Here is a 24,250-nt window from a genome sequence, read left to right on the forward strand (position 1 = left end):
CACAGCATACAGGCAGGCACTTTGCCACTCTCTGCCTTTGGGCTGCTTTTCCTCATGCCAAAACTGGCCCAGTGGTGAAAAGATGAGATATTAATAGCTGTGGAGCACATATAGAGGGCACATAAACAGCCCAAGGCAGGGAAAGCACTTGTATGTGCCCCAGGAGAGAGAAGAGAAGGGTTTGAGCAGGCAAGGACTCCTGTCCGCAGCATTCCCTTTGCCCAGGAGCCATGGGAAACACAGAGGTACTGCTCTCTGATGAGTTTTGGGACACATTCCTGAATCATGGAGTCATTTAACTTGGAAAAGGCCTCCAAAATCATTGAGTCCAGCTGTTAATCTAATGCTGCCGAGTCCCTGACTAAGTGCCATAAGTGCCCCATCTTTTGAATATGTCCAGAGATGGTGACTCAAACACTTCCCTGGACAGCCTTTTTCAATGCCTGACTATCCATTCAGTAAGAAATTTTTCCTAATATCCAAGCCTCCCCTGGCACAACTTGAGGCTGTTTCCTCTTGTCCTATTGTTTGTTCCTAGGAAGAGACCTACTATGTCTGTCCATACCCACTGCACACACTCAGAGCTGCATTGTATATCAAAGGTGAAATCAGTAAACACTGACACATAATCACTTTTAAGCAACTTTGGGATTTCATCTTGCACCTGGTGGTTTTTCCTAAAAGCTCCAGCTCTTGAGACCATGTGATTTAACAAGACATTATAATTTCACTACATATTTGCATGCAGGCATGTAGCACACTTCAGAATTTCATGGTTTTGGAGGAAAAGCTTGAAATGTCGTTGACGTGCAAGAAAAAATACCCTAAGATTCATTTTAAAAACATGTCAAAAATTTAAATTGATCTCACAAACTGTGGAACCTGACATCTCAATACTTAGGTGTGCCTGTACTCTCTGATGGCATAAGATTAGAAGCACAGAGTTTGTAACTTGGACCACAGTTTAAGTCCAGGAGACAAGTCTGGTTAGTCTAGCTTGAGTTTGCCTATATTCCATAGTTGGCTGTATATGAAGCTTCTGATTTCCCTTCAAAAAGCCATCAAATCATTTTTGGTGTCCAGACTACAGCACATCATATAGCTGAATTTATCTGCATGTAACCTGAGTTTCTACACTGAAAAAAAATCACCCAAGATTTAAACCTTAGCAGTGAATGGACAGAGCAATAATAAGGAAATTGAACACTTCTATGTTAATATTTTAGGTTTTTTAAGACTCTACTTGTGATCAGAAGGTTGCTTGCCTTTTCCAGGCAGCAGTCCCATTGTGCCAATCCACCTGGGACAGCTGATCAGCATCCTGCATTTTCAAGCACAGCAAATGTACATTGGTAACAACCTGAAGATGCAGATGGCCAGACTGTGTGACCTCTTTTGGACCAAGGGAACAGGAAATAAAACTAAGTAGTAAAAGAAGCTGCATGAAGATCATTTCCCAAAAAAATGCCACAGCATCAGTGCACAGAATCAGAGCTTGTAGGTCTGCCAAAGAGAAAAAGTACCTGTGTTCCCCAGTAATCTTTCCTGGCCCTAGCAGACCTGTTTGTAAGAAAGGACAATTTTCATGCAAGTTCCTTTAGTCTCTTTGGTGAACAGATCATGCTGGAGACATTGTCCTGCACTTTCCAAAAATCTTTGAGGCTACAAGGCTCAAATTCAGCATTGAAAAATATCAACATTCATCTCCAAAGACTTTTGCTTTGGCATCCTGAGATGAGAATTGAGAACAAGTTCCTGAATCCTTTTTTCACTTTTTTTACACTATTTTAAATTAAAAATTTGGTGCACATTCTGAGGAATTTGAGGGAGGAGACAGACAGGAATTCAAATGCCACTGGTAAATGTTGACATTTAAAAAAGCATGTTTAATATGAAGGAATAAGCCCCAGAGGTAGGAATTTCCCTTGATATGGCCAACAGCAACTGACTGTTAGGTCACTCTTTTACTATTTTTGTCAGCAGCATTATTTTGATTCCTTTTGATTTCAGTTCTTATAAAAAACCAGCAGTCACACTAAATGAAGCAGAATGGTCAAATCAAAGCAGAATAATTCTGACAATGGTACAAAGCATTCTGGCTTTTTTTCTATGGCAGAAGTACTAAAGAAATTGCATGTACTTCACAGAAAAAAATGTTTTGTTGCGAATTTTCAACTCACTGCTGCTTTGGGATAGCAAGCTGGGTTTTTTCCTTTGTCCCCTTGTTGCCTCAAGGGCATGATCATGCCACCTATCAAAAACCACAGAGTACCATAACATGTCCACAATGGTTATATGCCAGCATCTCCAAAATGGTGGCAGCACCTGAGACCTAGAAAAGCTGCTGAGCATAAGCAAACAGGAACACCAAGTTGCCTTCAATTGCTCATTTCTGTCTTGCACTTTGAAAGCTCTCCTAGCTAAATCTGAACACCATGAGTTTGCTCTGGGCATCTTGTATCAGAATGGGTAAAGGCAACTCCTAAGGTGTGTATGCCTCTCAGGTTTGGATCTATGGCCTGAGAAGATACTGGAAGAGGGGGAGGAGAAGCAGAATTATTAGTGATTAACTGATTTTTTAAAAGAAAAGAGGAGAAAAAATGGATGTGGGTCTAAGGCTGATTATTTTTAACATTCTTTCTCTGCTGAATGTATTTGCTATGCATGTAAGCTGTTCTCCCTGTTTATTTCCTCTCCTAGACAACACAGCGTGGATTTTGACAAGGCGCTCTGGCTTCAGACAAAACGAGCAGAACACCTTTTACCTGCCCATCCTGATCAGCGACAACGGGCGCCCGGTGCTGAGCAGCACAGGCACGCTGACTGTGCACGTGTGCAGCTGCGATGAGGAGGGCATGGTGATGTCCTGCAACGCCGAGGCCTACGTCCTCCCTGTGAGCCTGAGCCGAGGGGCACTCATTGCCATCCTCGCCTGCATCTTTGTCCTGCTGGGTAAAGCCTTCACTTCTTCCTGGGAGGGACAGACTTTTCGGTTCTGGCCAGGGTGCTGATCCACCGAAGGTGTAGGACTCAAACACATACACGCACACACACACACACACACACACACATATCTGTGTGTACATGTATATGTAGATGCATGCATGCCTAAAAGGCCAATTCAAGGACCCCATGGTGTAGTCAGGTACGTGTATATATAGATGCATGCATGCCTAAAAGGCCAATTCAAGGACCCCATGGTGTAGTCAGCTGCATATGGCTTCAGGATCTGGACTGTAAGAATGGGGGGAAAACATGGCCTACAAATATTTCTGCCGGATGCCCAAAGTGTTGCTTTCCTGCAAGGGTATGGCAGTGGGAAGTATTGAGAGCTGTGGCTTGGGGCAGGTTATTTTCTCATCCTGATTCACAGGAAACAGTAGTGGTAAGCCTAGTTCCATTTCTTGTCTTTCTCTTGGAGAGAGATATCCCCACCTCCATACTTTTTCCTTGAGACTCTACATTTAAATGGTTCCTATGCTGCAGTAAAGGGGCTGAGGGTCTTGCATGAGTTCTGTCTCCACAATTAAATTTCATGCTTTCCTTGCCCAGACATCCTATGTTCCCTGTTAGCTGTTGGTATCAAAAGAGCTTCAGTTCCCTTGTTCACACTCTCAAATCATGTGGCACTAGTTCAAAACACACATTCCCTGAAATTTCAGGGGACCCAGTTTGAGGAACAGTGTACTAAGATACAGAAAAAATTCTTTTAAAGTGTCTCAATTCTGGCTCTTCAAAGGAGCTTAGATACATCAGCTCAAAATTTCAGTATCCAAAATCTTTGCTGAGTTCTAACTCTGGAAATAGTCACCAAGTAATGGCACATTTTCAACAGCAAAGGGCTCTGGTGACTGTATGACCACTTCTCCCCATGCTAATAAGCACAGCAAGGGTGAGAAGCACCAGCACTGCAGGAGGCTTGCAGATAAACAAAAAATTCCGTACAGCAGAGGGTGAGAAGCACCAGCACTGCAGCACTGCAGGAGGCTTGCAGATAAACAAAAAATTCCTTACAGCAGACTAAGGGGATAGCTCTGCATTTTGCTGTGTAGGCAGACATATCACCATGGTGCCTTAGGATCATCCATCTCTGTCACATGCAGTGGCCAGCCCAAGAGGCATCCCTAAAGCAGGCTGCAAAACCCACCCACAGAGCAGAAAGCAAAATATCTCTATGGCCCTATGCTGCTGCAGATAAACTGTTACTGACCTCTGAGCTGGCTAGCTTAAAAGTGGCAAGCACCACTAGATATCCATGTCCTAAGTGTCACCAGGAGTTAAGAATTCAGGTGAGAAAGGGGACAGATTATCAGGACCTCAAGCTACCAGTTTTGACTGGGGAGTGAGAGAGAAAGATATTTCTACATCCCTCAGCTTGCCAACACCACAGCTCTTTAAATCCAAGAGGCTAGTTGGGCTCACCCAGGGGATAATAGGACAGAGGAAAGTCTGAAGCCCTGGCAAGATCTGTGTCCTTGCTGACAGCCCCGTGTCTTGCTTGGCTCCCTCAGTGTTGGTGCTCCTCATCCTCTCCATGCGGCGCCAGCGGAAGCAGCCGTACATCATTGACGAGGAGGAGAACATCCACGAGAACATCGTCAGGTACGATGATGAGGGCGGCGGGGAGGAGGACACAGAGGCCTTCGACATAGCCGCCATGTGGAACCCGCGGGAGGCCCAGCTGGTGGTGAAGAACCGGCAGGACATGCTCCCTGAAATAGAGAGCCTCTCCCGATACGTGCCTCAGGCGTGCGTCATGGACAACAACGTCCACAACTACGTGCTCGCCAAGCTCTACGAAGCTGACATGGACCTGTGGGCGCCTCCCTTCGACTCCCTCCAGACCTACATGTTTGAAGGGAACGGCTCGGTGGCGGAGTCGCTCAGCTCCTTACAGTCCGTGACGACAGACTCAGACCAGAGCTACGACTACCTGACGGACTGGGGGCCGCGCTTCAAGAAGCTGGCTGAAATGTACGGGGCCACAGACAGCAGTGGGGCTCTGTGGTAACAGAAGAGGAATGGCAAAGGGCTTTCCATGTGAAATGGTGCCCAGTTCGGTCCCTTCTCATCAGATGCTTCCATGGACATGGGTGAGGCCTCATAAAAAAATAGCAATACAGTGCTTGGATGAGAATGGGAAGAAGGGTGTGAATGAAAGTCTCTCTGGATCAGCTTTACTCAGTTAAATTAAGTCACATTTTTGAAACTATGGGAAACGGAATGAAGAAAGTTTTTTCCTGGTTCTTACAGCAAAATTTGAGAGCTCCACAGCGTTGCGCTCTCTCTCTCTCTCTTCCTTTCTCTCCCCTTTGTACATGGCAGCTTACTGAGCTCTATACATCAGGGTTCAAAGATCTATAAACTCCAACTATAATCTCCAACTCACTGAGAAAGTGTCACCACAGAAGAGTTGCTTCCCATTGGTCATTTCTTTCCCCATTAAAACAGAAAAGAATTGCTTGCTAACAAGAGAAAAAAATCCACAAAGCAGAAAATTGAAACTGGAATCTCAGAGGGCTCCTTGTAAACTAAACTCCCTCTGTTGCTAACAGAGCTCTTTTTTAATCCTTTAGAAACAAGGCTGAGGTTGGGTGTTTTTTTCCACGTGACTGAGAGGGCTGGGGAAGAGGCTTTGAATTTCTGCTCTAGTTTAGTGGCTGATCTGTGAGTCACTGGCGTTAACACTAATCCATCTCCTATCAAGTTTGTGTAAATTTATTCTTGACTCTTTAAAACCATGACTCTGCTAAACTGCTCAGAACAAAACCAGAAAATCTGCCTCTTTTGCACTGTAGATGTCTCTTCCATGTGCCAAATGTGAAGATTAGATTCTACCAATGAAAGCCAAATAAATTTTAAAATAAGAAAAAGCTATATTTGGTAACTACATGGGTTAGATGGGCTTTCCTAATCTGTGTGAGGTCAATCCAAGGGATGTTTACATACTGTAGATAACCTACTTGAACAAATGCAGTATTATAGACAAATAAATGGATGTAAGAAAATTACATGTATAAGTTTTGTATATTTGTTAATTTTGGTAATAAATATGATGTACTGCATACAGTACAGTACCTTAGCACCTCTTTTAATAAAAGTTAAACAGAAGGGAAAGTCTGATGGCAATTTATTGACTACTTTGCACACAGCAGTTAGAGCTTATCTACAGCTTGACATGCCTTGAGCATCAAGAAAAAATGGTTCATCAGCATTGTGTCAAGGAGACAAGGCTTCAGTTTGCAGAATCCAGCAGATTGTCTACTTGTTTTATCATTGTTCACTTGGACATTGCCCTTAGCATTGAATCAGCCCAAGTACAGCCCACCAGACTAGTTACTTTTCTAATCTAAGCATGCTGAAGTCAAAAGAAAGTCTTGCCTGATTCTTTTGAAACATTAAGGCTGGGGCATTGATTGGCTTGGAAAACAGTTACACAGCCCCACCAGAGGATCATGCCTTCAGAGCCATGACAGACATAGATAAAATATCTATTTATTCTTACTCTGCAGTCAGTTTTGCTCCTAGGCTGTCTCTTGCTGGGTGTGTTAATGTGAAGAGCTAGGAAATTACACTAACACAAGTTTCATGGAAAGTGGCGAAAGGCCTCTGAAAGCAAAACAGTCTGCAATGGAATTTGCAGGTTTATTTCTAGCTAAGGACTCTCTACACCTCCAGTTGCCCAGAAAATAGATGTGCACACATAACCACCCAGTCACCACACTTTTACTACGGGCATGCCGTGCTCAGTTCCTGTTGCATATGTGCACAAAACATTGCGGTCTCTCCTTTGCTAATCTAAATTGGTTGTACCAATGTAAGGGAGGAGCCTTGTTTCCATAGACTCATGCAATGTCATGCATCCCTAGAGAGCCATGCACCCACCAAGGAAGAAAGGTTTTAGTGACTTCTTGCTTGTTAATCTGATGTGATGAAAATCTGGGCCTTCACAAACATAATATGCCAAGGGTTCTGCTTATCAGCTGAACATGATTTATACCATTGCAGAAAGAGCACTGATAATTATTTGATAGCGATTCTTTTACTCATACAGTAGCACTCACCCTCACATGTCATATTGATTTTAAAACATTAAACTAGAACTGTAGCAATCATGATCAAGGAAGTAGTCTAAAGGACACAAAACTGCTGTTGAAAGTTTGAGAGTTTCCTTGCCTCCTGCCACCACAGATACCACAGAACATAGGCAGGAGGATATCTATTCCACCATTGCCCTGTCTGATCTAAACATTAGTTTTACATATTTTAAGCAGATACCTCTTGCTTCTTAAAGCCGCAGCTGTTAAAGCTCTGTAACCTTTCTAGGCAGTCTTTCTAGGCATCAGTACATTCATTGCTGAAAGGCTTCCAGGGGAAGTATAAGGCATGCACCCTTTGCCATATAAGCCTGCAATACACATAGATGACCTTGTCCCTCCACAGAGCTATGATTTAGTATTTTCAGACCATTACTGTCTCTCCCAGTAGCCACAGTCTACAGTAACAAAAAAACCTCGAGATTGTTCTTCATATCTTGATTCCATGATGGTTTAAATCTCCTGTCATAGGCAGAGTGGGAGGATGGGGCATAAAAGTACAGTCCAGCATCACAAAGCCTTCAACCTCCTGCATTTACTGAGAGTTTCCCAGGACGAGCTGCCTCATGGTCTGTTTTGACTCCACAGAAGCCTCCAGACATGGTCTCTGCAAGACAGGCTGTGCAGCAGCCAGAAGCAGCTTCCCAGGGTGTGTATCCCCCATTGTGGAAAGGCCAGCAGCCCTTTTGCTATGGGCTTGCACTCATGCCACAGGGGAATTTATAACCCACCTTCCCAAGCTGCATGTCAGCATTAGGCTCTCTGATTGTCCTCAGGTTTGCCTCAACTTGTGATCACAGTCAATAGCTGCACAGCTTGATGCTGTGACACTTACCAGCTGGTGTTTAGTAGGCACTTGGCAGCCTGGCACCTTTTTTTTCCATTTTATGGAACAGGTGACAGTGTTTCTGTAGTCTGTGAAGTCTCTATGCCAACAACCAACACTTGCATCTATCACACTGCCACAAACAAAACAGAAGAACCCTCTTGTTTTGCTGATGAGATATGAAAAGGATCCATTTTCAGACACATCAGGGCTCAGCAGGCCCAGAGTAGAAGAGGAGACTCCAAGCCCAAAGGAAATGTGTGGTGCCACGGACTGTCAGCGAAACAAGCACAGGTCCTCAGCCTCCTGCACAGCCGGCCTGGCTGTGTGCATGAACATTTGCAGCACTACCTCAAACCTGCTCATTGTTTGCAGCCTGCCATGGTGGAGGGACTGGGCTTTGCCATGCCACCAGACACCTCCAAGGGAGAGTCCCAATGCATGGCACACACTCTATCCACTGCCCTGGTGTAAGGGCAGAAATGTCAGAGGGCCGGGACAAGGTCCTGTGTGTACTCACCAGTGTCCCCAGTCCCTTTGTGCTCCAAGACTGGTCTGAGTGCACAGAGCTTTTACCACTATTCATTTTGGTTTGTTCCTCTGATGACATTATTTCCATAGCTGCCAGTTCTCAGGGAAAAAAAAAAAAAAAAAAGGACTTACCATCCAGCAACAATCCCCTAGTCTCAGCCATGACTGCAAATCAGTGTTTCAGAGGAAAGAATAACAGAGCATACAAGTCATTTTACTAATTTCAGCCACTTAAAAATTGAGCATATGGGCTAAGCAATCCATCTCAACTCTCTCTCTCTAACAAACAGAGTTAGACAAAGAGTGATTCATTCCCCCCATCCTGGCCATCTGTATGATGCTATGGCCCCCTGGAGCTGTATGCCTCTCAGTTAATGGCTGGGCCTCTAGGGATTCATCCCTGCTGCTCAGCCTGGCCCTAGGCATGACATTCCCAAGCCCTCTGCTCTACATCTGGTTTTACAAGTGGCCATAGGCAAACTACAGTCTCTGGTGTTTTCCTTTTCCTACCACCCATCTCTGCCTTGTCTAGGTAGGTTGCATGACCTGCCACTCTTATTCTGCACTGGCCATCACACCAAGGCTCTGAGTAGCAGTGTTCTTTAAACCATCTGTCAAGGACTCCAGAGCAAAATACAGAACTCAAGAATGCATGAAGAGAGTTAATATCATTTTTTCCAGTGTAAATTTTCTTGCAATGCTGCCTTTCATTTGCTGCTACACTGCCCATTTATCCAGCTTTATTAGGCCCCGCTTGATTTTGTCATTTCTTCTCCAACTTTTATTGCTCTAAATCACTTTATGCTACCATCACATTTGTTGCCTAAAATTCCCTCCTAGACCATTCATTAAAGCCAGTAGTGATACAAATCCTTGAGGGACCCAGAAGTTATATTTTGGTCACCCTGAAATATAATTTATTAGCCCATGCCCATATTTTCCTTAATGTAACTTTCACATAGCACAAGCACAAGCTAGAACCTGCTTGCTGTCTGAGCACAGCTCCCAGGAATGATCAAACTGGAAAGATGGATATGCTCCAGAAGTCTGTTCTGCATATGCACCACATCTTACTTGTCCTGGATATGAGTAAGAGAAAGAAGGCATATAAAAGATGCACAAGTGATACCTTACAGGTTCCAGAAAAGTTCTGACCTGGACAAATTCAAAGTTGAGGATATTCAGTTGTTTTTGCATTTGTGCTGCCAGGGTCTTACTAATTAGATCACTTTGGTTTATGCCAGCTTAGCTATCAGTTAGATCAAACTCAGGAGAGAAGGAGGGCTCAATAACAAGTGAGGATGACACGTGAGGAAATCTGTACTGTTGTGAGTTACTTATGTTGCTGCTCCCCCTCATCCTGTGTGTCAGGGTGTGAGATAGCCCATTTCATCCAGCTCAAGGAATGGCCTTTAATGTATTGTGTCCATACAAAGCTGGTGTAAACAGGCAGTGGGTCTCTCCAAGACATCCTGATTTGTGCCTGCTGAGATGTGCAGCATTCAGAAGAGCAGGAGCTGCGTTCCACTCAGTTGTGCCCCTGTCTCTCTCACAGCAGTGCATCAGAGAGCTCCAAGATAGCCACTGCTGCAAAACAGCTGTATCACCTAAGGGATTCATTCTCCTGCATAAAGGTCAGTGATTTGCCTCTCATTTGGACTGTAATGCAGTAATAATCTGTATCAGTGCATCCTGTTGAAACACACAGGAAAATCAGCAGACAGCAGTGAAACTGAGGTGAAACTGTGATCCTAGAAAAGCAGTAGGAACTGGGGAGTCTCACTGTCAAACCAAGACTTTAAGAACAGATTTTCTGTTTTGCTTTCTTATATCAACACTCTGAAGACCTTGCCCACACTGACACGCAGATATTTTGCTGTTGACATCTGAGGTGGCACATCAGGCCTCCTGCATCACTGACTGAGCAGAAGCAGCAGTGGAATGTTGATACTGTATTTCCCAAGAGACATTAAAGTATTATGGTAGAGGAGGTAGAAGTGAGTCACTTCACAATGACTTTAAAAAAATTATGTGATTTTTTTAAGACACGATGTAGGAGAGAGTACATAGTCTAAATATCATTTTCAGACCTCATTTGTTATTAAGCTCACCATTAGGAAATAGACCTCTTGGAAATATGAATTTTTAAACCCACATCTCAGTATCTATAGGCTGGTTCCATGATGGCTAACCCTATAATTTTTTTCCCAAAGGTGCATGAGCTACAGCACTTATACTAGAGGCAGAAGTTCTTGCCATGCCACATAAAACCAATAACAATAACAATGACCACATCTATCATAATAGGGGTCAAAGCTTGCTTCTGCTTTGTGGCAAGGGTGAAGGCTACCAGACTCATAATGGAATTTAGGAAGCTGAGTCTCTAGTTAAAGGATTAGTAGTTCGAGATGTACTAGGAAATGTTAAAAGGCTAGATGGAGCTCTGAGGAACCAGTCAAAGGTGTCCCTGCCTTTGTAGTGCTGGGAGAGGTACTGGAATTAGACGATCTGTAAGTTACCTTCCAGCCCAGACTGTTCTGTGATTCTATGATGATTCTATGATTCTTTCTGCCAAACACACATGGGTAAATCAGAGTGCAACATGATCCTCCTCAGTATCACAGTACCATGATGAGTGCAGAACAGAAGATTTGGTCTTTTCTACCATACCTAGAAAAAGAAAAATATGGAAAACTTTCCTTTCAAGCAGTGGTGCTAACACATGGGTTAATTTGGCATTATTTCTTTTATTTTTTGCATAGATTATTCTTGGGGCTTCTCAAAGGGAGACAAGCTGTCCAACAAAGACATTTCTTTGTGAAGCTCAACCAAATATTCTGTAAGATCATAGGTATCACAGATAGAAAAAATATAAAAAATTAGGTACAAAGCAATCAAATATCTTCTTAATGGAAACATAAACAGAGCCCCAGCCCGCATATCACTTATTCTAACCTCAGAGCAGCCTTCTGGTTACAAAAACTCTTGTTTACTTTCAGCTTAGAGACATATTCCCAAAAAGAAAACTAATTAGTTGAGGTGCATAATTTCAACAGCCTCAATCTTGTGCCCATGGACCATGATCTTGCATTTAACATGTACACTAGAAGGAAGGAAAAAAGTGCATATTCTACCTATACTCTATGCTTTTGTCCTGAGATTGCAAAATGTTTTGCAAATTCTGCTACAGAATAGTCTGGTGTTTTTTGCAGACAAATACATGGCAACACAGGGAAGTTTAAAAAATTATGAAGATTTCAAAAGACATCATTGTAGAAATGGTAACCTGTCCCAACAATCATTCTAAACAGAATTCCTCTTGCAACTTAGTACATTATGTCTATGGCATGGGTGGCAGGTGGGCAATAGAATTTTGAGTTATAGCTCAGGTGCAAAATTATTTTTTATGAATAAGATAAACATATCTGTGAGTTAAATTATAAATATAGTAGCACAACAGAAAATTATCTCTGCTACTAATCTAAGGGAATTTCATTTCATGATTTATATTTGAACCTGTCATTTACTATTCAGCCAACTGTCCAACCACTAAAGAAATCAAAAGTCAATGTTGCATTTACAGCTCAAAACAGATGAGTAGGATAAAAATGTCTGAAAGCTCTAATTAAATCTTATCATCCAGAGTTAATTGTAAAGTGTTTTCCTAGACTGTTAGAGTAGTGAACAAGCACAACATAAATTATGTGTAATTTTGAGTAATTACAGATGATGTTAGCATTTTTGAAACATCACTCACAGTAAGAGTTCCAAACTGACCAATTTATAAGATACTGTGCCTCCTTCATCTTCTCTGATAAATTTCATCCACCTCATGGTTCTGCTTGATAAATGAACAGCACATTCAAAGATGTGGTAAACTGCTGGCTTTGCTTTGAACAAGACCGAATTAAACAAGCATTTTCTGTCAGCAGTTTCTGATAAGGAATAGTCTCGGTGCCTCGCCAGCCCTGACTTCATTTGCAGGCTGGTGAGACAAAAGCCAGCGTCAGTAAAGACAACAGCTCCATCCCCTGGGCGGAGTTACTCTATAAACCACTGCAGCAGCCACCTCAAAAACATGTTTGGTGAAGAAGAAAAGAAGACTGAAAACATTCCCTATGATCCCAGTACCATGTTTTAATATCTGGGCTCACAGAAAGCAAGGCATCTGCCACCCGCACATTGGTGAACAGCCATAACCCTGCGTGAGCCACAGAGGGCCCAGTGGGCTTTCCCAGCTCATCACCAACAACCAGCACCGAGGGACCACAGAACCTGAGGTGTGGCTTTGACTCTGATGTTGATGCTACATGCAGGTCAGGCAAATTTTCACGATCTTTCTGTGCTGTGGCTTTCCACCCAGCATACCACAGGGGTAACTGTCTCTACTACCCACGCTAAAGGCACATAACAACATGAAGAATTTTGTTATTTATCTTAGCAGACTTCTAAGCATTTTAGAGCCCCAGGCACATGTTAGATAGGATATAAAGCTGCATATTTTTTTCAAAAAGCACATACCCTTATAGCCCTGGGAAAAGAGGAAAAGAAGGATGACTCACAAGCAGCAGATGTTGGTAACATCTCTTAACACATTACTGGAAAGCACTCAGAGGTTGCAGGGATGCAGACTCTCTTAAAGCCTACCTAGAACAGATTTGAACAAAATGCCGTGGCAAGCCAGATCTTAGATCATTCCCTTTGTCTCACTTTATCAGCTGTAGTCACAATATTTTGCTTGTCAGACCTTCTCTCCAAAACCATCAAAGCACACAATAAATATGAATAACTAAAGCAGCACAGCATTCTTGATGTGTACAGTGGCTCTGTTATCAGTAGCCCTGGGAGAGTGTTACTCTATTATTGTAATATTATTGCTAAAGAAAATCACCTGTCTTGCGCAGCCCAGCAGGATTTGAGACCAATAATACAGCGGGTCCCATTTTTCCAGAAAAATGCAGACCAGATGTGAAAATTACCAGATGTAAAATTAATTAAATGTCCAAATTCTTTCTATAGACAATAGAGAGAGGATGAATCCTCAGCAAAACATGCACATTACCTTAGACACCCTTCTCAGGACAGGAAGATTTCACTCCTAAAAGAGTGTTTCCCTATCTCCAGGCCATCATCTGCTGGCCACACAGGAGGTGTCCCCTTGGACCAGAGGTGCCCAAGGGACTGCTGAGGCTTCAAACAGAAAGAGTAGGTTTAGATTAGATATTCAGAAGAAATTACTGTGGGGGTGCTGAGGCACTGGAACAGGTTGCCCAGAGAAGCTGTGGATGCCCCATTGCTGGAAGTGTTCCAGCCCAGGTTGCACAGGAATTTGAGCCCCATGGTCTAGTGGAGGGTGTCCCTGTGCACACCAAGGGGGGTTGAAACCAGGTGACCTCAATAGTCCCTTCCTACTCAACCATTCTATGATTTTATGATCCTGACATTTATGATTCTGCACAGCTCCAAAAGGGATGAAGTCTCATTAAGACATCAGTGCAAGAGACCCTGATGAAGAGTAACATCTCAGAGGAACCCAATTTACTGGGTTGAGTGCCTGCAGTGCTGCACACACTGCTTCACAAGTTTCACAAAGATGTACAGCCCAGCAGGCACATCCACTGCTGGTGGACTCACCTGGTGTCAGCACCAGCTACTACCCGCCTGCCTCACTGCTCAATCTGACATGTGGCAAAAACAAGCTGGCCAGCCCCTTTTTTAATTGAAAGACATTTGTACTGAAGACCAGGTGCCAGAACATGGCACTGGTTTCATACATAGTGTGAAAAAAACTTTCTTTAGTCCTGTAGCAAATTGTTTGTTCTATTAGTATCAGATCCCTGTCCACAAGACAGAGATAATGGTGAGGAGACCTTAGCTACTCTGCCTGTAAGGCCAAGGGAGCACCTCTCATTTTGTGTAGGGATAATGGGTACTGCAATGTATCAGAATTACAAGAAGAAAAATTATGCTATTTAGCTACTTTTGCTGTTGCATTCTCCCTGCCAGCCTCTGCCTGCAACTCATTGTCCTGTCTCTGCAAGTAAATACTGTGATAGCAGCTAAAAGCAAAACACAGCTGTAGTGAAACATCCAATCAGCTTGCAGCCATTAAACAAACAGAATGCCTACTCTTTCTTTTTGTTTAGAATATCATTACTGGGAACAAGTCCTCTCTATCACTGCCTTTGTGCTTCAGTGCACACGTTAGGTTTCCAAACCTGACCTAGTTTTGGCTGAAAAGTTTCCCTAAAAGAGCCTACAGACAGCATCTCCAGGCACGCTATTTTCTCCCTCTAATCAATACATTGTAAAGGCTGGAGCGTCTCCCTTTGCTGAAAATGTGGCAAGGGATGAGGAGCCACACTGGGGTCAGGCTCTAATGCAACTTCTTGCAAGCCAACTGTACCATTGCACATGCCAGCCTCCTGCTTCCCCTCAGACCTTCAGAGTTCCCTGATTCTCCATGGAGCTGACAAAGTCCAGTCCAACTCTGAAACAGTACCAATGGCACTGCTTCAAAAACAGGCAAAGCTTTGCCTTCCCTGCAACAGGTAATTGGGGTTGGCACACTGCAGCAGTGTTTGTGGAGCCTGGCAACATTTTTAAGGTGTTTGGATGAGCTGAGTTTATAGCTGAAGTCTTTTGTGGCTGTGAGGTCCTGCCTTCAGGACCCATTTGTTTATTTTAACTGTGCTCAGGATTTCTCTGAGCTGCCTTTAAGATGACTGACAAGGGGATCCGCTGTACAGGGAATGGGCGAGACAGACTTCACAGTAACTAATAACTGCTTTGCATTCGTAATAGCTCTGACAAAGACTTCTTAACTCCAGAGGCTTTCTCTGGAATGAATAGGTTCCATCCAGGAACACCAACATTAGAAGGTGTCATGATGCATCTAATTGCAGACCGAGTCCCCACGTAGGCTGCACGTATCCCAAACTGTGCAACCAGACTCTACCAGGTGCTTCATCAGCCCCGTGAGATCCACACCCTGTGTCAGCCAAGCATGACTGAGATGTGCAAGTGGACTCACATTTAAGAGCAGCACAGCTCATGGGAGAAGGGAGGAGGTGACATCTCATCACTGGGCAGTGTGCACATCCAAAAGGAAGGGGAAGCCAGAGGGAAGCTGCTGTCTGATCATGAGATTTGGGGTGCACTGAACAAAAAGTACTATTTCAAAGAGCTGGGAATCAGACATTGGAGAGAAGATGGAGGCATTTTGTTGTGAGGATGTTCAAGGCTGTGAGGGTATTCAGTTTATCCCTACAAAGAAGACATTTGGAACACAATGACAGAACAACAGTAAGGGGGAAATACTGACCCTACCTCATATTCTTCTAGCTGAAGAGGAAAAGGAGTATACAGTGAAGGACCACGTTAGAAATGCCTGAGCAAAGATCTGAGGATGAACAAAAAAAAAAAAGGCTTCAGCAGGAATTTCTGATACAGGTGAGGAGGTTATACAATCATGTAAAGCCAGAGGCTGAGAGAAAAAGTATTTCCTCTCCCAATATATGGTCTTGTTAATTTGAATATTTCCATAAGCCCTTCTCTGGTAAGTCTTCAACAACAAAGCTAAAATTTGTACAACAACAATAATTTATTTTTTTAATTATATTTCTTGCATCATTAATACCAAGCATACAGATGAAGTATAAATCATACTGCAATTAGGAGACATGAAGGACAGGTAATACTCTTGTAACCCCACATTTTCTTTTTTGTAGGGGCAACAGTTACATCAGTTACAAGTACTCAAAAAAAAATAACCCAAAAGGCAGCTATCTCCAAATTATTAAACTTTCTTCACTCCATAATAGTAAGTTTTTTCTTCTAAGATGTAATTGCATTTTGTTTTTAACTATGTGCCACTAACACTAGCAACTTTGGAGGTCATGTCCCAGAGCTTCCAGTCATGATAAAATCTCTCTAAATAATTGAAAAGCTGAACTGCTTTCTTAGGTGGATGTTTTTTAATGAAAACACATGTATTGCAAGAATTTTGTGATGAAATCCCCAAAGCAAGGAACACTGACCAGGACTCAGTGGAGTCAGGTTTTTATTATGAAAGAAGGAACTGATTTTCTTCTTATCTCACACCCAAAGTCAATCCCTCCCCAGGAGGGAAGGGCACATGGAAAGGGAAATAAGACAGGCACAGGCTGCTGGCCCACTTTGGGGTGCTGATGCATTCTGTGAGGAGACAGGTGCCAGGGGAGACAGTCTGAGCCAACATCACTTCCCAACAGCAGCAGGACATCACACCCACTGCACTAAGAGGACATGGAGGGAAACTGGCACAGTTTGTTGGACCAATGTTCCAATGTCCAGCCTTCATGTCAGCATGTCCTGAAGTGTAACACAGGATGTCTTATAATGAGACACATTTTATTTGACTTCATTGTCTGGTACAAGCTGCCTCCTGGCATCTCACATCTGTGCAAGAGATATTTATGGGATTCACTCCATTCTAATATTACCTTTTGTGTCCCTGCATTCCTGCCTGAGTCTGAAGTCTGCAAAGCCTGCAAATGTATTAACACCCTCCCTATCTCAATGTAGTACCATTTGTTTCTCGGCTTGTTTCATTTCATGAACTTACAGGCTGACTTCTAAAACCAGTCATCAAACACTGAAGCAATATAAGAGAAAAGAGAAAAAAAAGAGAGAGAGAAAACCTGAGGGAGGAAACAGATTTCAATTTCTGATTTCCACAAGGTTAATATAAAAAGCATAGGAGTAGGAAGGAAGCATTTGAAAATTTAATTTTAAAAAATGCCCTGGCAGTCTCTTCCCAGCACAGCACTGGGGCTGAATTCACCTACACTTGTAGGTGAATCAAGTGAACAAAAATAAAAAGAAAACTGTAGCCTTACAAATATCCAGAATTATGCCTTAAACTCACCCATGCAGCTCCCCAGCTAAGTAAAAGTGTCAGCAAGTCCTCCACAGGGTCTCTCCAAAAGCAGGGAAATTATGGCATGTGACAGAGCTGGTACAGCCCTTGCTCTTCAGAGAGAGAGGGTTTTACTGGGAGTAAGAGGGTTTGGAAACAGGCTTCACTCCCAGGTTTCCGCTGTCCCTAGAATCATTCCTCAGTGCCACAAACAAGCATAAGCAAGCACAATCAGAAATGCCCTCAGGTACCAGCAGGTTAAACCAGGCTACCCGTGACCTAATCAAATTAAAACAGTGTTGGCCAAGAACTTGCATTATGCTGCACAAGCCACTGAGAACCCCACCAGGTTCCACTGGAAAGGACCACCTGGCATTTGGCTGGCATATTTTCATTTTCACAGTGGTGTAACTGCCCAAAACAAGTACTTCCCACTGACACAAATGGTTGTGCTGCCCTTGGCTCCAGAAGTTATGCAGGAATTTGCCACAGACCTTGTAGGACATCTTTAAAGGCAGTGTGTTAACTTTCATAAAGGCAAAGATCAGAACTTGGAGAGGAAAATAAACAGCCACTATGAAGCACAATTTATCCTTTCTATCGAATTGTACAGTATGGTAGATATGCTCACATGAGATGCTGTCATAATATCTGTAATTTAAAAACACAGGGTATGAAGATCCTCACTCTAAAGAATAGGTTCATAAAGGAATTATAAGGTTTCTTAAATTATTTGTAGCTGTTATAACCATTTTACAGATGAGTAATACATTTTACAAGTCTACCAGCAGAAGATTTAATAGATAGGCAATCAATCAGCCTGCATGATAACTAATTAACCATATACTAAAACACCCCTTAGTGCTCTATTAACCCCTAATGCTCTGGTCATGAACATACCCTTAGCACAAGCCCCAGTACAAGAAACAAAAGCCATCTGACCTCCTTCAAAGCCATTAATCTCCAGCTCTTAACCTGCAGCTCAAGGATGAAGGAGAGTGACTAACTTGGCAGCCTGCCCTGGAAGGTAACAAGCTCCTGATTTTCTGGAGCAGTGGGAATGCAGCATCTCCCAGAAACCCGTACCTGGCTTTCTGCTAACAGAAACCTGTCAGTTGTTTCTGACAGGGTTCTGTGTCATGTGTTCTTTGGCACAGCAATATTCCCCCTCTGCTGGGCTGCTGGGGCAGTTCGTGAAGAGCTGCAGCCCACGGGGTGGACTCATGCTGGAGAAGTCCATGGAGGACTGTCTCCTGTGGGGGGATCTCTATGCTGGAGTAGGGGCAGGAGTTCTCCCCTGAGGAGGAAGAAGTGACAGAGACAATATGTGAAGGACTGACTGCAAGCCCCATTCCCTGTCTCCCTGCACAGCTGGGCGAAGAGGAGATAGAGAAAATCAGGAGAGAAATTGAGCTGGAAGAAGGGAGCAGTGTGGGGAAGATATTTTAAGATTTAGGTTTACTTTTCATTATTCTACTCCAATTTGACTGGCACAAATTAAATTAGCATTCCTAAATCGAAGGAATCAGTCTTAACTGAAATTAGCAATGATCTCTCTCTGTCCTTATCTCATCCCAGGAGCCTCTCATTACATTTTCTCCCCCCTGTCCAGCTGAGGACAGGAAGGATAGAGAGGCTTCAGTGGGCACCTGGTGTCCAGCCAGGATCAACCCACTGCATCTGTCAAGAAAAGAGGTTGGTGCCTCTATAAGGAAAAAAAAAAAATGTAATCAAACCCCAGGCCTGTTTAAATCCACGCGAAATGTCTACACTAAGTGTAGACTACACTACACTATGTGCAACCCCAGCGTGTTAAGGTTGCACTGAGCTCACCTGACAAAGGATTGCAGGCTCTGTGAAGAAATGTGCTTCCTGACCAGTTTTTCGGACTCAGAAAATATTTGCAGATATCTAAAAACACATGCAATTTTAAACACACATGCACCTGCAAAGTAAAAAAGAAATATTTTACAGTCTATCCCTTACTCAAGCTGTCAGAGGCCCCATGGTGACCCATAGAGAGGCTGTCCCACAGAAGAAGTTTACATATCAATTAGCTGAACTTTTGCTGCACAAAAATATAATTTTTCTCAAAATAGTAACCCCTGCTTCATAACAGTGGTAGAGCAGATCACCACAGTACCAAACTCTACTTTTCCCAGGAGGAGAAGTGGACTCCCTATGTATTCTACATGGCACTGTGGGGTGTAAACATCTTGGTGCTTGTATATTCAAGTGGCAACAGGAAAGCGGCTGTTCTCCACTGAAGATTCAAATTCCTCCAGGGTCTCATCATTGAATGGATCTGTAACCCAGTAAAAAAACACATTCACCCCATCCACCTTCTGTGATGATCTGTACACCCAGTCACGGCTGCAGACTGGTACAGTGCCAGTATTGTTTTTTACTGTGCTAATTCTGCAATTCAGCTTCCCTATTCTCCTGTGTGTTGCTGCCAGTTCCATTACTCAGGCTCACATCACAGGGGCTGTGTGCAAGTTTTTTAAAAACTAAGGAAAAGTAAAACAGTGCCACAAAGAAGTGAACTGAAGGCACCCAGAATTAAGAGCAGCTGGATTTTCTTCATGAAGAATAAATCTTATTTTCCTAGTCAGCTTCCTGTAGAGAAGGCAAGCAGTTGTATATTGCTCAGACACAGACTACCCCTATGAGTGAGCAAGATGACAAACTTGGAAGATAAATCTTCCAAGTGTGAACAGTGTGAGAAGGAGCAAGCCACAGCCAAGGGGCTGTTTCCTCTCAGCCTAAAGGTGGAGGACAAGCTGGAACCGCCTTTTCAATAGAAAAGGAGGCGAACAGTTTTTTGGCATATCTCTGCTCCTCTGTACAACAATTCCTTCTCCAGAATTCCTTTAAAAATCCCTGAGCCGCCACCCCATTCAGAAATATTTCACCCAGCTAACAAATAGCACACATGCAATGTCTCTCAAATTAATTAGTTTCCAGGGAAGGATGTATAACCCAAAAAGCTGGTTCCTCAGCTGGTTCCAACTGCTTAGCAGTTTTACTTCAAGGGAAACAGCACTTCTTCTCCACACTGTCAGTACCACCGGGTTGTAAGTAGAATAAAATTAGAGACAGCCTTTCCAATCCCATGCAGTGATCCATTCAGTTACTGAGTTTGCAGTTCAGTACTTTTTGGGGCAAGTAGTTAAAAATAATGGGAATTAGTGTAACTACAACATGCTAGAGAAAGAAGCATGGCTGAACCTGGAAGTTAAATCAGTTTTCCCTAGTGAAGGAGAGAAGAGGTAATAAGTAAAACTTTGACACTTTAGGACCTTCTTGATTAGAGTGGACAGGGATGATCTTGAATGTCGGATGCTTTCTAATTCTATTTTCACAACCAAAATTAAACTAGCCATGCAGCAAATCTTCCAAACCAAAGACATTTGATTTTGCAGAACCAGACGCTGTGCCCTGTTCTAACAAGCTCTTCTCATTTTTCTGTGAGAAGAGTCTCTCACACAAATTCCCTGTTGCTTTTTCAGGCATTGTATATATCCCTTCTAATCCTTCATTCTTTTAGTGAGCTTCTATGTAGAGCAGGTTCTTTAGCACTAAACCAGGCATTTAATATTGTTACTGCCATACCCTTAATTATTCCTTTTTCAATTTTATATGCTTAAGCACTAATTGAGTCATGATCTCCTTGCAAATGTGACTTAACCTGCTGTTCTCCTGATTGCTTAGGCACCACAAATACAAAAAATAATGGCACTGGTAATTAACCGAGGCCTGACAATATAACTTGCCTCCCAGCCCGTGACGGGTAAAAGTTCAGCTGAAAAGTAAGGCATATAAACGCATATTAACTGAACCAGAACAAAGCACCAACCAGACATACAAGAAAAGCATGAGTACAAAAGAACCAAACTACAGATTTCAGTTTGAAGAAATTGGATAATACAGGCAAGTTTTACTTTTCCAAAGGCCAGGAGAATTATCAGCATCAGATAGGCAGACAGCAAACATATGCACATACTTGGGTTTCCCAAGTAGCATCAGCCTACAGAGAACTGCTTTTTCCTTAGGAACATGTATTGAAAATTTATAATCAAGTACTCATACACCTTAGCATTGCCTGGCAGGAAAATAACCAGGAGAGAGAGGTACAGAGCTGCAGTTCATTCTGCAGCAAGCCATACTGAAAAAGCTGCTGCTCTCTATCTGCTCAGTGGTGTGGAGGTTTTGCAGTCAGACAGAAGCGCCAGGCTGCACAGAGGCTGCACCTTGTGAGACAGGAAAAGCATGCTCAGAGAGAAAAGTACTTCTAGTGGGGGAACACACCCAAGTAAGGATACAAGGGGCAAAATAAACTCCTACACCTTTCTTACTGAGGAAAACAAACCCCTGGGTAGTGCAGATGATGAACATTATAACTCACCACAAACTGGAGAGCACACGTGGTATAAACTTGGGATTCTGTGTCCTCAGTCTTGATTTTCTTTGCCACTATCTCCCTCCTTTACCCTTACGCTATTCATATCCAGTTAGAAAGCCTTCATGCAGCCAATTTAGTACCTCTGAATCCCCATCTGTTATACTCATAACTGTGGAGTCTAGGGGATGAAAAGCTGCCTCATATTTTGAAATTTAATAAGTTCTATCCCTGTGAATAGCACACTTCTATTAAAATTCATGGTAATTTTCGCCACTAATTTAATTTATAAAAATTAATTGCTTGCAATTTACTAAAGCATTTACCAGTGGCTTTTGCAGGTCACCCCAAATGAGTGTCCATAAAACCTTTAAACTGCAGCATATCGTGTTCTGTACATTTTGCTTGTGACTCTCACAATTTATAATTGAGATTCACAAGGTAGAACAGAAGAAAAGGGAAATTTTTGATGGTTTATGTTCAGAGGATTGTGAGATATTAAGGTGATCCAGATGGCAAAAAAAGCTTTTGTATAGAGGCAATGTTATGCCTTCAAACTAAGAGAGTTCTGCTTCATTTAGTAACAGAAATAATAAATAGGGGAAAAAAAATAATCAAAAGCTTGGATGTTACTCTGTCTTCTCTTTTTCTCTCATAGAAAAAGAGAGATAGTAGATAGATCAGTATTCCAGAAGGCAATTATGTCCTGCAGGTAAGCGGAATAAGAAAATAAGTATATTGAAAAGCATCTAAGTCTACTCACACTGCAACACTTGAAGTGAATCTACTGGAAGTTTGCCAGGATGTTTTGGAAGACCCAGGATATCACAAAACATACATTACACATATAAATATTATTCAGCCAGTAGGAGGTATGCCTACCAAATTCTGTGAGAAAACAGCAGAAGCAATAGTGTAAGCAAAATAAAGAAGGCACTGAGTCCATAAGTGCCAAAAGACAACATGGGAGTAATTGAAAAGTCAGGCTTTTGTTCAACCTCAGCATCTAAAAGCCTTGAAAAGTCACCATTCTCCAAAGCTTAATTGTAAAAGAAAGATTGCAAAATGTATCTCAGTGATTGATATCAAAGCTACATTTGCAGAGGAGCATTCTTGGGAAGCATCGTGTTCCAGTCTCAGCAGTTGCAGCTGGCAGCTTTCCCTGGGATGTGCAGTGTTCTGTGAGCACTGATCCAGCCATTTCCCCCCAGCAGGTACATCGAACCCCAGTAAAGCTCTGCCACTTACCACCCAGGCATGAGGACTGGTTAGCCAGCAGTCTCTGAACTGCCTTCCTGCCCTGGCAATATGTCTGGTTTGGACATCAGTTTGAGGAGTTATTGGCGTAAGCAGTCATTGCAGAAGCTCCTTATTCTCCCCAAATAGTCAATAACCCATGCCAAGCCTCAACAACCGACCTCACACTAAGCACAGCAAAGTAAAATGCATGGGGCCATATTTCCTTCAGGCTCACACTGATTTATCACCCCACCACTGCAGTTTAACACAGCACAGGGACTTTTCAAGAACCCAGAGTTGGTCTCGGATATAATTTTTTATGCAGCACGTGAGTTAGTTAAAACAAATAAAACAGTGGGGAAAACATTGTTTTCCTGCTCCAAAATGTTTGCTCTGTGGTATCAGAGCATTTGCTATTACTATGCACATCCTGCTTTACACATATTGAAAAGATTCCCAAGGAGCTGCTCACAATTCACAGGGCTGAATTCATTCTTTAACTGCATGATTTAAAGCTGCAGACACTTGCTGGCAGCTCTCAGAGCTCTTTATATATTTGCTTCCTCAGCAAAAAATAGTTCTGTACGTAAACCTGCAAATTTTGGATCAACAAATTCTAGGCACGTAGTTATTATCAGATTAACTCATCTAGCTGAAAGTAGCAGTCCTTAAAACGCCCAAACATATAATTCTGTTGTTATAAGGAAAGCTAAATTGCATTAAAATCTATGGGGATTTCCAAATCATTTACAAACCTGGGACTGTATATGCTCCAAGGAGACATTTGTTCTGTATTGGTAAATCCCATTAACATTTGGTTGTTCTGCACTGATGAATTAAAAGCAGCCTAAATATTTTTAAAACAGCAATATATTGTAAAGGAGGTTTTGTAACTCCAAATTTTCCAAGGTCAGCTGGGAGGATCAAATCCAGTGTCTTCATTGGTCCTTAGTGTAGCTGGAAAAACAAAGGAAATGCAATCTCTGACTCTGCTTTTGATCTAGAGGAACTCAGGGACCTCAAAACACTAAGGACACTGCTTATTGCAGTGCCAGAAGGCACTCAGATGCTAGAATGATGTATGGTCTTGTACAGAATAGAAAAAAAAGCACTTTGTGGACATACAAACAAGACAAGATCCCCCATCTCAATCTAATTATTTGAAAACTTTGAGTTCTCCAAACACCAGTGCATTGCCCTTTGCTGCACACAGAACTGCTTTTAAAAGGAACTATTATTCACGGAGAGGAACCTAA

The 24,250-nt window shown here is 42.7% G+C and overlaps 1 protein-coding gene across 2 annotated transcripts in view; it reads left to right on the top strand.

The window, feature by feature from the left end:
- CDH20 (cadherin 20) overlaps window positions 1-6,105 on the top strand; it is a 119,285-nt gene extending 113,180 nt beyond the window's left edge. For both annotated transcript variants that reach the window (XM_039722122.1, XM_039722132.1), the window contains exons 11-12: window positions 2,701-2,952; window positions 4,512-6,105. In XM_039722122.1, coding sequence (XP_039578056.1) covers window positions 2,701-2,952; window positions 4,512-5,011 — 752 coding nt within the window. In that variant the 3' untranslated portion in view covers window positions 5,012-6,105. The remainder of the gene's footprint in view (window positions 1-2,700; window positions 2,953-4,511) is intronic.
- The last annotated feature ends 18,145 nt before the right edge of the window (window positions 6,106-24,250 follow it).

This window comes from Passer montanus, unplaced genomic scaffold (assembly GCF_014805655.1).
Source record: "Passer montanus isolate IOZ18808 unplaced genomic scaffold, ASM1480565v1 scaffold107, whole genome shotgun sequence".
Lineage (NCBI taxonomy): Eukaryota > Metazoa > Chordata > Aves > Passeriformes > Passeridae > Passer > Passer montanus.